The 15,074-nt window shown below is 38.4% G+C and overlaps 1 protein-coding gene across 2 annotated transcripts in view; it reads left to right on the forward strand.

Annotated features, from left to right (window-relative positions):
• Positions 1–15,074, forward strand: part of LOC131066784 (uncharacterized) — a 262,967-nt gene that overhangs the window by 101,412 nt on the left and 146,481 nt on the right. For both annotated transcript variants that reach the window (XM_058001633.2, XM_058001632.2), the window contains exons 13-14: positions 5,037–5,111; positions 5,206–5,253. In XM_058001633.2, coding sequence (XP_057857616.1) covers positions 5,037–5,111; positions 5,206–5,253 — 123 coding nt within the window. The remainder of the gene's footprint in view (positions 1–5,036; positions 5,112–5,205; positions 5,254–15,074) is intronic.

The following is a 15,074-nucleotide window of genomic DNA, read 5'->3' on the forward strand; positions in this document are numbered from 1 at the left end:
AATCCTCTCTCCCTCTTTCATGGCTGGAAAACACTCAGAACATATGAAGATATACATTGAATATAAGGTAACTTCTGAGTACACTAGTCTGATATATATTTACCATGACATATATGAATAATCATATCGGCATTATAAGGTTAATCATAAATATGAAGAAATAGATATATAGATATTGATATGCAGAAATAGATAATATAAACATTGTCACAGCACTTAATGTGTTCACAGAAAATCCATACCACACTACAATAATCAGATGGATTGCTTGAGGATTAATGCCTTAAGAAATATCAGATTTGGATACCTTTGATGATTGATTGATTGATTGAATGAATTCCTTTGATTTGATGATTTGAGTTATTTGTGAGTGATGATTAAGTGTTTGTTGATTTGATAGAATGATTTGCTTGATTTGAATGATTGGAATTATGATTGATAAGTTATCCTTTAATGATTGGAATTATCTCTTTTATACTTCATTGGTGAAATGGTCACCATCATAAGACTTGAGTCACCACCCTTCATTAGAATTGAGTTACCACCTTTCATTACTACCTTTGAGAATAATAAATTATTCTCCAAATTGATCTCCCTTCCATCTCTTCCTCGAATGAACCTTCTTCCCTTTATATCTTCCCATGTGAGGGAGAGGTCACATGTCTTCATCATGCCCACCCTTTGGCAAGAGACACAACCTTTCACAATTTTCACCCTTTAAAATAGTACAACTCTTCATAGTTTTTGCCCTTTGAAAGAGACACAGCCTTTCTACTTTCCATTCCTTTCTTCTTCCATTAATCCTTCCTTGGTTCACATGCTTCCATTCATTTTTTCTCTCCTCATCCCTTTTCAAATCTTCTCTTCTCTCTCTTATATCTCATGTTTCAGAGAGCCACAACTCTTCATTCCATGCCTTTTGACCTTCATTAACTTACTTACATTTTAATTTAATTATATTATATTTTTAATATTTTATGTCTGTTATTTTTTATTATTAATTCCTATTTCAAAATGGGGACATTACAGTATTCCACCTCATGGTACATGACTTGGGGGACCCATGAGGACAAAGGGATACTGCTTTTGGGCTTAGAAAGGATGAACTTCCAAGGCACCCTATTGTGAATGCTCCTCATGCTCTCTATCATGGTAAATGAATGCATTAAGAATGCTCAAACATAAGAAGTAGGATAGGGATGACAAGATTGAGGGGAATGGTTGTAGGACATCTCACTAGGTATTCCACCTCATATGGATGGCACGGGTTACATGAGTCCAAGGGGATAAGGTCCGCCTTTGGGCCTAGGGTGAGGATCTCTAGGACACCCTATTGAGTTGCCCTATCTTAGCCCTTTTATGGTTAAGCTTTCTCCAAATGATTTAAGCAATCTTGTGATTAGGGTGAGGATCTCTAGGGCACTCTATACACGTGCTGCTCTCTAATTAATAGATCTATATATGAATTATGATTCCTAACTTGTTTGCAGGATCTTAATCAAATTGAAAGGTATATCTAACCCTACCTTGTTTCAATTAAGAATTAGGGCAAAATTTGGGTCTTTATAATTTGGGGACATTATAGGAAATGCGTTTTATACTTTGCTTCTTTTATACTTGTTATAGATTGTACAAATTGCCACAACAATGCAGTTTGGGGTATTTCCTTGGTAGGGGGTTATGGTAGGTAGCAACCCCTCATGAGGGGTTTCGAAAATGAGAGGCACTATAAATTTTTGGTTCATATAGGTGGTTTATTGGCCCATGTTTTTTTAACCGCTGTATATTAATATTGCTTAGTAGCTTCCTATACTAGTGTGTCTATAAATATAGTGGCATGCCTATAGATACTCACACATGGAACATGGTGCAGCACAAAAGTTAAATGTCTTATTGTTTTGTGAAAATAAAGTGGGTGCTATTTTTGCATGTAATTGCCTTAGTTTGATCTTTTTATGCTCAATGTGAAACTTCATGAATAGCTCTTTGAAGTTCAATTCAATTGTTGCTATGGTAGTGAGCCATTGGACACCTGAAGCAATGTTTGCTCTAGTTGTGCAGATAACATAGGGCAATCAAGCATGTAATTTTCCATGGTGAGTTAATGTTGTGACATTTCCTTGAACAACTAATTGTTTCTCCATGTACTATCATGACTTGAAATTCTTGGGGTGGTTAAATGAAACAGTTCATTTGTGTTGCCAACATATTATTGATGATGTTATGAGTACATTTTGAGTCAATCAATACTATTAACTTTTGTTGTTTATTGAAATCCCTTACCTTGAGCATTTGTGAGGTAGTCATACTTGGTGGTGCATGACAAGAGTTAGTTGGTTGGACTACCTCTTCTTCATCCTTTTTTCATCATTGGTGCCAACAATGTAGTATAACTTCTCAACACACTTATTTCTTCTTCTATCTTTACCATCGCAATTTAAATATCTCCTTTGTCCTCTTTTGTTCAATTTATTGAGGAGTCAACCATGAAGATTGAAGGGATGTTAGTGGAGGGGTTTTCCCATCTTTGTTGCTAGTGAACTCCCCCCTTCTAAGAATTAAAAACATTTCCTCTATCTACATGCTTTGATAAAAGACTTAGGTAGATGACTTGGTTTAAACATGCACACCTCATGTTGTGTGTGATCCTTGAGCCCACCAAGAAGTAAATCATTCAAACTTTCATCTGTGATTGTTTTCACTCATAATGATACATTCAGTAATTGTTGTATTTAATCCTTGACAAATCTTGTTTGGCACAATTTGCTAAATGGCTAAAGTAATTCTTTCCTAGGCTATCACAATAGTGTGACTGTAATTCATCAATGAAAACTGGCCAATTGACATTAGGACCCTAATTCTTCTTAACACAAAGCCACCTGAACCAAATGATTGCCCTATTTCAAGATATAAGGAAGCCATTATCACTTTTTGCCCATTTGGAATTCAATGTACATCATTTTTTATTTATTTGATTTATCCAATTTAGTGGATCATTCACATCAAGCTTGTGCATATCCACCTTTGGAAGGGGATTTCGAGGTTCTATATGAGTGTTGAAATTTGAATCTAGATTGGCTAACTTGGATAACCTACCTTGGTTGCTTGAAACATTTGGTTGTGAGCTTGTCAATTTGAGATATAAGTAGTGATGAATGGCAATGTGCTATGGATGCTATATATATCTCCTTGCATGGAATCTAAGTTTCCTTGCAAGTGTTGCATATCCTCCTTCATCTTGTTAGTTTCTTCCCTTACCTCTTCCATGGATATGGTATCCATCTCCTCTTTTTTTTTCTTGACCAAATCTTGATTGAATGATATTAGAAGTTTTTCAGCCTCAAAATTAAAATTTTAAAGGGCAGACTTGATTTTCTTCAAGATTTCCAAAGGTGCAAACAAATTTGAAAAATTCCAAAGATTGCACTCCATAGAGTGAATTTATGAAAACCCTAAAATTGCAATAACGTACTCAAAACGGCTCTAAATGCCTTCAATTCAGGCTTGTACATGGACCAATGCACCCTATACAGCCCTCTATAATTCAGAAGAAAGTTCATTTATTTGCAGTTCTAGGAGCAAATTTGGTGGAAATCCTGAATTTGCAATAACTCTTTCAAATCTTTTGAATTGAAAAATAAATGCCTCGTTTCTTTTCTTTTGGGTGCCAAGATCATGCTCTTATACCACTTTTAATGAAATAACTTCCACAAGAGAATAATATAATAAGAAATATGCTGTAAAAACTTAATAATGCGATAAGCCACTTTGAGGGAGCAAACCTCCAAATATCTTCAGCGAGAATATAATTCACAATATGATGATTTTAAAATAAACCACAAGCTCCTATATCCACTCTACTTATGCCTTCGATACCACTCAGGCCGACTTAACTACGTATATAAGACTATATTAATGATCATATAAATTAACTAGAATTAATTAACTAAGAGTTGAGGTAGCTAACTGCTCATGAGTCACAACCCTATGCACACTATATGATTAAGGGTACCGTGATGTCCCTTCTTCTATATTAAACTGGAAAAAAAGAGAAATTAAGTCTGAATTAGTTTGGTGGAACCCATATTACATATTTCATGCTCTAAATGAGACAATCTGTCACAGAAATCTGAATTGCCTTGGCTGATTTTGCTATATAATATTTATCAACTTTGAAAGTTCATTAACTTCTTTACATTTTCTAAAGAGAATATATACATTATAAACAATAAAGCTCAGGATTGTAGGATGTTGAAGGATTAATAGTAATACCATCGCAGCCTAAGATAAGTCTTCCAAAATTAAGGGCTAATTTATACTATAAAAAGAAATTAGAATTAAAGCTTACAAAGGACATTTGAAGAGTTATGACTCTTGGGAGAAAGCCAATTAAGGGAAGTCAAGCAAGGAGAAGGTGACATTTTATTGTTTTGATTTCTATTCCATGTGGAGCATGAAACTACATTTATTGTTTCACCTGCTGTTGGATCACCATCTTCCTAGCATACCTTTACCACATTTTGTTGGAAAAAATGCATTTTTGGAAGAAATTTGCACAATTTCTGATTTTGATAAATATTCAAATCAAAGTTAAATTGAAATAACATCAAGGATTTCTGGCATAAGTTCAAGTGCTGATAGTATATTAGAGTTTTCTGTTGTAACCCTTATACTTCAGAAATAAATATAAAAGCATTCTGGATGGAAACGAACTGTAATTGCAGTACATATTGTCAATAAATAAGGGTTCATGTTGCAGATGTCCATTTTTATTTCCTTGTAAGGTTGTGACTAATTAAAGCTAGGGTTTGTTATATTTAAAAAAAAAATTATATGGGATAATTACAGGCATGTCATTATATGTATAGACACCTATTGTGGTATTGATGTGAACAATTGAATTATTGAAATTAGGTATATTTTTTGTGAACATCAAATGTAACCTGTTTTTAATGAACCATATATCATACAGTTCTTTTCTTCTCAGTATTAACTATATATTGAAAAATTCATTTGTCTTGATTGACGTTTAACAGGCTAGAGCAGCATGCGTATTGCTAGATCTCTGTTCAGGTCCACTTGCTCCATGGTTACCTATGGTGATAGCTAAGGTGGGTTTTTCTTTTCGATATTTTTATATCAGAGTGTTTTAGTGTATTGTAATTGTTTTATCTGTACTTATGTAAATATATTGTTCTAATGCAGGTTGATCTCACAATTGAGCTACTTGAGGATCTTTTGGGTGTAATTCAAGTTAGTTTCTCTCTACCATTTATTTCCTTAAGCAGTTGAGATTAGCTTTAGAATACATGGTGTGTGTTCTATGTAATAAATTGATGGATGCTATATTGAAAAGTGTATGGGTCCAAGGGGTTGAGCTTAATTCGTTAAAGCATCGAGTTCTCAATGTGGAGACACGTTCTAATCCCAATGGGACATCGAAGATGGAGTTCTAAGTTGTGACTCTCGGTCTTCCATAGTTGGCTTATAATGTGGAGATGGTTTCTAAATAAATGGATTTATAAGTTGACACTTGGTCTTCTATAGGTGGTTTCTAATGTGTTTTCTTGAAAGGAGATAATATTAGCTTCATGGTTGTTCTTGCAGGAGTTTCTCTTGGTCTCATGTTGATGCTCGTATGTTAGCAATATAAAAAAAGTGTTGAGTCTTTGCTGCAAATAAATATGACAACCAAATTATATTGACTTTTTTGAGGGATTACTGAATTTCAATGAATGCAGTTCAAAGAGAATACACATTTGAGTTTAAGAAATGCTAAACACTAGAAACAAACGAAAGTAGGAAGCGAGTGTGTAATGTATAGGTGGCTTGCAAGAATTGCTTGATTTTCTTCTCTATCTAAAATTGCTTTTGGACTTGCAGTGGAAAATGTCTTATGTATTTCATGAAGAGAGATAATACTGATAAACCCATGCAAAAGAAGCATTTCTGATAGAATCTTAAGCCTTTTGAAGTAAGTATTGAGGATTCAATAAAGGAGAGCGTTAGAATCAAAGACGAGACTCGGACTCGGCAAGGCCGAATCGGACTTGGACTCGAGACTCGACTGGACTTGGGAAAGTGAAAAACTCAAGAAATTTAGAGATTTTTAAAGATTTAAAACTTGTTTCATGCACCCTTTATTGAATACACCTTAAAGACACAATAACATCATCAAACTCGGCTCATTTGATTACATACACAAGTATACATCAATCACATAAGCATAAAGTTAAACGCAAATTGTAGCTGAAGGAAATACCAAACATAAATATATAAATATTGTCAAATGTATACAATATTACAAAACTCATGGAATAAAAAATCCATGTCATCATATGATCATCATCAAATGTTCCACACAAATACCAAAGGTAAATACAACTAGAAGCCTATGGCTCAGAGGAGCATGCACGCTCTCGCCCTGGCCCCTTGCGAAGGCGTTTAAGCTAGGTCTTGGATGATTCAACAACCATAGTCGCTCCCCGTGACACCATGCCATGCTCACCAACATCAGGAACAACTGTGTCACTCTTAGTATCTCCTGTCTTTGCTCGTGCTCTCTGCTCCTCCTCTGCCATGGCTACGCCTCAACCTCTATATCTACCTGGTCGATCCAATCAGTGTCATCATCACTAAAGACAGCCGTAGGAATCGCAGGATTTGTCTGACTCTCATTGGCCCACTTTGCTTCAAGTTCAACCTCATCTAGAATGATAGGAGAGATGTCAACTAATGCATTCTTTCTCATTCTCAGGCAGAGGTTGTAGTGAACAAAGACGAGATCATTCATCTTCTCCACAGATAATCTATTACGCCTCTTGGAGTGTATGTGCTCAAACATACTCCAATTGCGCTCACAACTAGATGCGCTGCATGGCTGGCTCAAGATGTGAATGGCCAACTTCTGAATATTTGGTGTCATTGGGCCAAAAAAGCTCCACCAATGATCTGAGTTTGAAATGAGAAAAATAAATAAAATCAGTCTCACTCATGAACTCATTTAACAAGTTACAATATACAATAAAACTAAAATTAAGGCTTACAATTTATTTTTACCTGGCATCATAGTTGTCCTACCGTCTTTGGCGACGGGATGAGAGAAGGTCTCCCCTTGTGCATCTAAGAACAACTGTAGCCCTCGAGCAAGCTCTATCTAAGTAGTACCAGCAGGTGCCATCTTCTCCATGATCGAGTATAGCCCATTAAGGACCTCCACATCAGCTTTGAAAGAAGGGATAAAATGGAATGCCAGATTCAGATAATAGGCTAGTGCATGGATGGACCCATGAAGCTGATGATGCCATCTCCTATCAGTGATCTCCCAAATGGGACCATACTTGCTCTCATCTCCTCCATAGACGGATTTGATGCCCTCCTTTGCACTATCCATGCCCTCATATATATAGCCCTTTGCGGGCTTTTCTCCATCCGCAACTCGCAACAAAACCACCAAGGGCTTAACAAACTGCAAAATTGAAAATATTGTGTAATTTAAAAAAATGAGCAAATAAGAGAAATTTAATACATATAATAAGTTATAAAACAAAAAGTTAAATTGTAGAATTTATAAAAAATTTACCTTCACTATCTCATCACATGGGACCCAAAAGTCTCGCTCATAAAAAATGCAGTCTACCATATCTTTCCCTGTAGGGGTGGCAACATAGGATGAGGAAGACCACTCCTCACCAACAATCATACGTCTCAAGGCCGACTCAGAGCTAAGCATGGACTGCAATGTGATGAAGTTTGTGACAAATCTTGTGATTCCTGGACGATGCAACTCATTCTGCTCTGTGTATTGTCTCATAAGAGCCAACACCCATGAATGATTATATACAAATTTGCACACATTTCTCGCCCTTTCTACACATCTCTTGACCCATGGGAGTTTTCCGATATCCTCCAACATGAGGTCAATGCAATGGGCAACACATGGAGTCCAAACTATAGATGGGTGCCTCTCCATCAATAGTCTACCTACAACAACATAATTTGTTGTATTGTAAATTGTAATTAATGGAGGTACAAAATAGTAATTAATTTGCAAACAAAATTAGTTTGTAATCAAAAGTTTACCCGCAGCAACATAATTTGCTGCATTGTTGGTCACCACCTGTACCACGTTCTCCTTACCCACCTCATCAATCACCTCCTCTATTTGCTCACATAGGTAGGTGGCATTCTTGCAATGGGCGGAGGCATCAATGGACTTGATGAAAACGGTGCCCCCTGAAATAAAAAAATAAAGCTAGGTCAATGATCATTCAATAAACCATTAAATAAAAACTAAAAAATTAAAGACTATATGAAACTAAAATTAATCAATCACCTGCGGAAGAAACAAGAAAATTAAGGAGAGTTCTATTTCTCCTATCCGTCCAACCATCAGATATGATGGTGCAACCTTTAGTGCTCCATATCTGGCTTTGTTCATCTAATTCCTTCTTCACATCATTCACCAATTGAGACAAAATGGGTCCCCTCAAATCACTCTCAGTAGGGGCTTTGAACCCCGCGCCGCAAATGGTAAGGGCATCAACCATTTCTTGCCAATAAGGAGACCTGTCAGAAATAAATTCAATGAGATAGTTAAGTATGTTCTATCATCTATGTACTATGTAGTATGTACGAGAAAAAATAAAACGAAGAGAATCAAAGTATAAAAATTAAAACAATCAAACATAAAAGTTATAAAACATTCACCCAGCTGTAAAGAATGGAATACTGCTGTAGACCCAAAACCTGCCAACTGCCATTTTAGCGGCATCATGGACCTCCTTGTTCCAACCCATGCCCTCAAGTGACTGTTGTGACCCAGGAGTAGTGCGAGGCACAAAGAAAGTATCCAACCTAGATTTACGAATCCTAGGTCCAATGCTAACACTCCCACTATAACTACTAGTGCTAGGAACATGAGAAGTGGCGGTGGCACTACCACTTATAGAAGGAGAAGCGGAAGCACCAGCAGTAGCAAACTGAGTGGGACGATATGGAGGTAAGGAAGAAGGGCCTCCAACACAACCTAACTGTGTCCCTCTTCCTAAAGCTGCCTCTCTGCCAATGGCTGCTCGATCCTCCTTTTGTTTCTTTTTCCTTTCAAGTTCCTCAACCATTACATAACAATCACGTACGGCCTCAGGGAGTGCTTTTAGGCATGGTTTGGCATCATGTCCACGCACACCAGAAATATGGTATTTCAGTCTATATATACCTCCATGGAATATTGTTTTGCAAAATGTACATTTTGTTTGCCCCTTTCCTTGCCCTGGAAAATCCTCATGATATTTCCAAGCAGGGTCTTTTCTAATGCGGTGTCTTGAAGTTGAAGTAGACATTGTAGGATAGTTTTGTGAAACTTGAAGTTGAGGAAAATAATAAAGTGAAGTTTGCTGCAATAAAACATAATAAATTTACAAACATACAAAAGATTTTGGAAGAAATTGTAAAACTTTCAAAATAAATGAATAGAAAATGGAATTTTTGCATACTGTTGTGACCATTTCACACATCGCCCCACTTAAATGGGGACCCCCTCTTTTTGCTCGTTGTTGCTCGCCTTTCGCTCTGCTTTTTAGGGTTTTGGTAGTTTGTCAGTTGTCTGGATTTAGGGTCAAGCCTTAGGGTTCCCGTTTTGACGTTTTCAGGCCAGAGTCCAGTCAGTCTTGAGAGCTTTTTTGAGCTTCCTCTCGTAGGATGCAATTTTGAATAAAGTGAATTCGCCAGAGGCTAAGTGAGTTGGTCTATTTTCAATTGGAATTTTGAATGAAGAGTCTAAATTTGTCTAAGCATGAATGATGAAATTGCGAATTTTATCCAATTGAGTGATTTTGACCAAATTTTGAAAATTTTGATATTTGATCCCGGGCATTGGAAATGACTTGTTTTTACCTTGTGAAGTGATCAAAATCCCGAAATCATGATATTTTGGCCTGTAGGAGCAAAATCGCTCCTGTCCCTCAGTGAAGGACCGGAGCTCGTTTTCAAAAATCTTACTGTCCCTGCAGGATCAAGATGATTTTTCGAGTGGAAGTGGTAAAGGGAGGCATGATCTTTCCATTGAATATAATTTGAAGAAGTTCATAAGCACAAAAATGCCCCAGGAGTGAAAATCGCTCCTGTCCCTCAGTGGAGGACCGGAGCTCAAAACCAAACATTGCCTTGTCCTTGCAGGATTTAAGCAACTTGACGATTTGAAGAGATCAAAGGAGATATGTTTTATCAATTGAATATAATTTGAAGTGCCTTCGTGAAGGGAAATGGACCAAAATGCCAAAATCGCTCCTGTCCCTCAGTCAGGGACCAGGGCGAAATTCAATGTAGCTCCCGTCCCTCTCCCAGGGACCAGAGCGAAATTCTTCATAGGAGAAAATTCAGGCAAAAGCAAGTAAGTTTTGAGTTTGGAGACGAGAAAGGAGGGTGAAATGAACCTGTTAAATACAAATTGAAGATTACAAGACATCAATAGGAGACTCAAATTGGCCTAGGCGCTCCTGTCCCTCAGTCAGGGACCAGAGCGATTTTTGCCTTAGGTCAATTTCCTGCCAAGTTCGAATGAATTCCAAGCCATGAATGAATGAAAGGATGCATTACAAGACCGTTGAAGATAAAATTGGAAGTTGGCAAAGTATGATGGAGCCTACAAGTCTAAATTCGCTCCTGTCCCTCAGCCAGGGACCAGGGCGATATGTTAGTTATGATGCCTTTCCTCCAAGTTCAAACCACTCCAAGTCAAGGTGAAGGGTGGCAAGGACATTTTGAAGCGTCTCAACGAAGGATGAAGTTATGAAGATCGCCAAAATAAAGGATTTGCACTAAAACGCCTAAATTCGCTCCTGTCCCTCAGGCAGGGACCAGAGCGAAAGTGTTCAAATGAGGCCAAGTTTAAGTTGCCATTCACATTTTAAATGTTTGAAAGGGAGTAAAAGACATTGTTTTGCACTTTGAAGACAATTGCAAGTTAATATGATGAAGATTCTTGCACTAAAAACCCAAGTTCGCTCCTGTCCTTCAGTCAAGGACCAGGGCGAAATTCAGTATAGCTCCTGTCCCTCTCCCAGGGACCAGAGCGAAATCTTCACAAAGGCTTAGATTTTCAAAGGTTTATCAAGTATCAAGTGGCCAAGAGGGATCAAGGGACTTCATTTTACGCGATGAAAGCAATGGCAAGTTGATGAAAGCAAGCATGAGCCCAGGACATTGAAGTTCGCTCCTGTCCCTTAGTCAGGGACCAGGGCGATATTTACTATATTTGCCAATTCATTCAAAAATCATGCCAAGACAAGGTTATGCGAGGTCACAAAATATCAAAGGTATCTTAAGATGATGATATGCAAAGAAATTAAGCGTCAAAGGGTGATCAATTTGAACAAGGAAGCTATATCGCTCCTGTCCCTCAGTCAGGGACCAGGGCGATTTTTCATTAATCACTCTTTTCCTTCAAGGTCACGTCAAAGCCAAGGTACATAAGATCAAGGATATCATTTGGAAGGCGATGCAAGAGAAGTGAACGTCAAAATATTACCAATTTAGGCTAGAACTTCAGGATCGCTCCTGTCCCTCTCCAAGGGACCAGGGCGATAATCTATTTAAACATCAAAGTGCCTTGTAAAGACCAAGTGAAGTAAAGGTAGAATGAAGAAATAATGTTGTTACTTGCCATATAGTGAAGATTGAAGATCGAACAAGCAAGATCAAGGAGAAAACACCAAGATCGCTCCTGTCCGTCTCCAAGGGACCAGGGCGATATCACCTCAAGAGGCACTCATTCGCACAAGCAAGTCAATCAAGCTCGAATTTCCCAACAAAAGTGCCAATTTCAACGTAAGGATGGAGATTTTGAACGTCAAAAACACGAGATTCCAGGCTAAAATGGTAGGTCGCTCCTGTCCCTCAGTCAGGGACCAGGGCGATGAGGTTCGTACTTTTCCACCTTCAAATTTTGGCGATAACAAACATTTTTTAAATTTTCATTAAATGCTAAAAATCGATAAAATTAAAAATTCAATTAAATAGCATTTAAAAATTGCGCTTGGACATTAATTAATTGATTTTTGCCTTTTAAAAAATCGAGTTTATTAATTAAAAAACGATGGCAATTAATTAATTAATTATTATTATTTTTAATAAAAAATGGAGCGCTTGGGTTTATTTTACAAAAGTCGGCCTTGTTATTTTATTTAAAATTTGCTTTTAATTACCAAGTCGGCCTTAAAGTGAATATGAGGTGAGCGCTTATAAAAGGAGGGTGAAAATTTTCATTTTCACATTATCATTTTATCATTTCACATGCGATCTTGGAAGGAGAAGTGCGAATTTAGCAAAGGAAGGCGCGAGTATCATCAAAGGAGGTGCGAACCTTAGTTTCCATATTGAGCGAACTTGCCAAGGACATTGAAGATCACGCCAAAGACATCCCCAAGGGTGGCGAATTGATAAAGAGGACGTTCATTTGAAGGAGATCACGTTGAAGCCATCTAATTTCAAATTTTGCCTAGGCGATTTTCTTCATTTTGCATTTTAGTGTTAGCTCTCAAGAAAGGTATGGCGATATTGATTTATTGTTTTGATTTTGAACGTTGATCGTCATAGCTTAAATTTTGAATTTTGAAATTTTGAATTCCATTAGCTCAATCGTTTTTTTTTAGGAAATGATAACTCAAAGGCTTATCATGAGGTTTCCTAAAATTAATCTTTAATCTAATCTATGTTATGCATTGCAAAATCTAGTTCTTATTATGAAATGTTGTGTAGGTATGGCGACCCCGAAGGCGGGAGCATCCACCAGTCGTCCTGCTCTCATGAAGGAAGATCAAAAGACCGAAGAAGTGGAGACCAAGATCGTGTCTAAATGGAGCAACATTGGAGATACCAACTTGGGCAACTTCAGCACAAAGAAATTTCGAGAGGTCCCTTACATTGGCAAGCCATCACCTGTCGCCCGGAGGATAATTGAAAGTGGTATCATTAAGGCGGCCGGCTTCCCTCCAGCAGTACAGTGCCATGAGTTGATGATCGAGTGTGCTCGTCATTATGATCCTCAATCCAGAACGATCGTGTCCAAGGAAGGAAACACTTTAGCTTATCTTTCAGAGGAAGCTATAAGTGAGGCTTTCCATCTTCCAGAGCACAGAGATATGATTTACAAAAGCATAGAAGGAGCCAGGTCCATGTACGAAGATGATCCAGATGCTTGCCTAAGCATCATTAACAAGAACTGGTTACTCAAGAGTCGTCCTCGCCTGAGCAAGGTACCGAACACACCACACAGGATTGATTTCCAGGAGGAGTACAGAGATTTGATTACAATGCTCAACCGAGTCACAGGAGCCCCTCAGGCCTTCTACTTTGAGAAGTGGATGTTCTACTTCATCCAGGTGATAGTTCAGGGAAAAGGAACAATTCATTGGGCTAGAATGATTAGCCATTGCTTGGACGTACAGTTGAGGAGACTCAAAGCTACCAAGTCCTTCCACATGAGTTCATACGTCATCTATGCCTTGATCAGGAGCTTTGAGTACGCAGGACTACCTCACAGAGGAGTGATTGGAAGAGGACCCGGCGAGGTCAAAGTTTGTGATTCCTATGTTCACTTGCATCATCCGCCAGGAAGCAACTACAAGTTAGTTAATGATACCTTCACTATGAACATCACAAGGACGTTGCAAGGCGGGATTCACAACAGATTATCTCAGGATGCACAGGAACTAGTAAAGAGGTACGGTGCTTGGTTTATCCAATTTCCGAAGTTTACTTATATCAGAGTTCATGGATGTCCTTCACCTCCATACATGTTGCCGAGATATCCAACAGACAGAATTGTGTTACTTGAGGTAACAAGACAGTTGGCAGCTTATGCGAAGGCATTCAGACACAGACATGGAAATGGAGTTCCTGTACCTATCATATTGGGCAATTCAGTTGAGGTATGTCCTAATGCTTTAGCCATGGATGACGCAGAGAAGGAGTTAGCTTTGTATTCTTTTTCATTCTTTGCTTTGAGGGAGAGCTTTGATCCACATGGATATATAGAGGAGACAGTCGGTAGGAAGTTTAAGCATGAGTTTCAGACGGAAGATTTTATGATGAATCTCTTAGACGATCTTGAAGTGAAAAGAAAGATGCATTCTAGATTGCCTTTGGATTTCATCAGGAAGTGCAAGATTTACAGAGTGGCCGACCAAGCTCAGGACAGTGGCAGACATCTCCAGTCATCCTATGATCGAGAAAGTAAATCAGTAAGGTTAGATGGGAATGAGCCCGAGGTTGTGGATCTAAATGCTTTGATGGCTCCAGTCTTGTCTTGTACTCGCAGATGGGTTGATGTGCAGCATCAGAAGTTGAGAGAGCAAGGCATAGCTATGACTTTCACTTTGGAAGAGAAGCCAGCCGAAGGTGGAGCTAGTGTGAGCGAAGGTAATCCTAATCCCAGAAATGCAAATGAAGGCAACCTTCGAAGTGCAAGTGAAGGCGATCTCCATCCAAGAGGCTCGAAGAGGAAAGAGAGACCTGGAAAGAGAGAATCTTCCAAGAAGAAACAAGAGGCCAGCCGAGATCGTTCATCCGGTACATCTTCTCGACAAGAGAAAAGGACACTTGAAGTGGAGGAGTCTATGGAGTCGATGGTTCAGAATGATAAAGAAGGACAGGTACCTCAGGGGTCGCCAAGTGGATCTCTCCAAGATTATGAGTTACATGAAGACAAGAATAATGACGAAGTAACATCTCCTCACAGAGAAGAAGAAATATTGCATAAGGAAATACAGGTCAAAGAGACAAGATCAGCCATCCCAGATTGGTTGAAGGAAAGATTAACGAGGGTGATTGTGATCGAGGACGAAGACAATGTGATTGATTTAGAGAGCCTTGTTGGACATTCCCAGGAAGTGACAGAGAAGAGAAAGGCTACCAAGATGTCCAAGATGATTAGAGATGAGACTGGATCCAGAAAATTACAGATAGCTACACCGGCAGTAGACAAGTATGAAGGTGAGATCCTAGCAGAGGAATATGATGTAGAGACATTTGAGCTAGGTCCATCCACAGCTGAGCAGACACTAGATGATGCCACA

The sequence above is a fragment of the Cryptomeria japonica genome, chromosome 2 (genome assembly GCF_030272615.1).
Source record: "Cryptomeria japonica chromosome 2, Sugi_1.0, whole genome shotgun sequence".
NCBI lineage: Eukaryota > Viridiplantae > Streptophyta > Pinopsida > Cupressales > Cupressaceae > Cryptomeria > Cryptomeria japonica.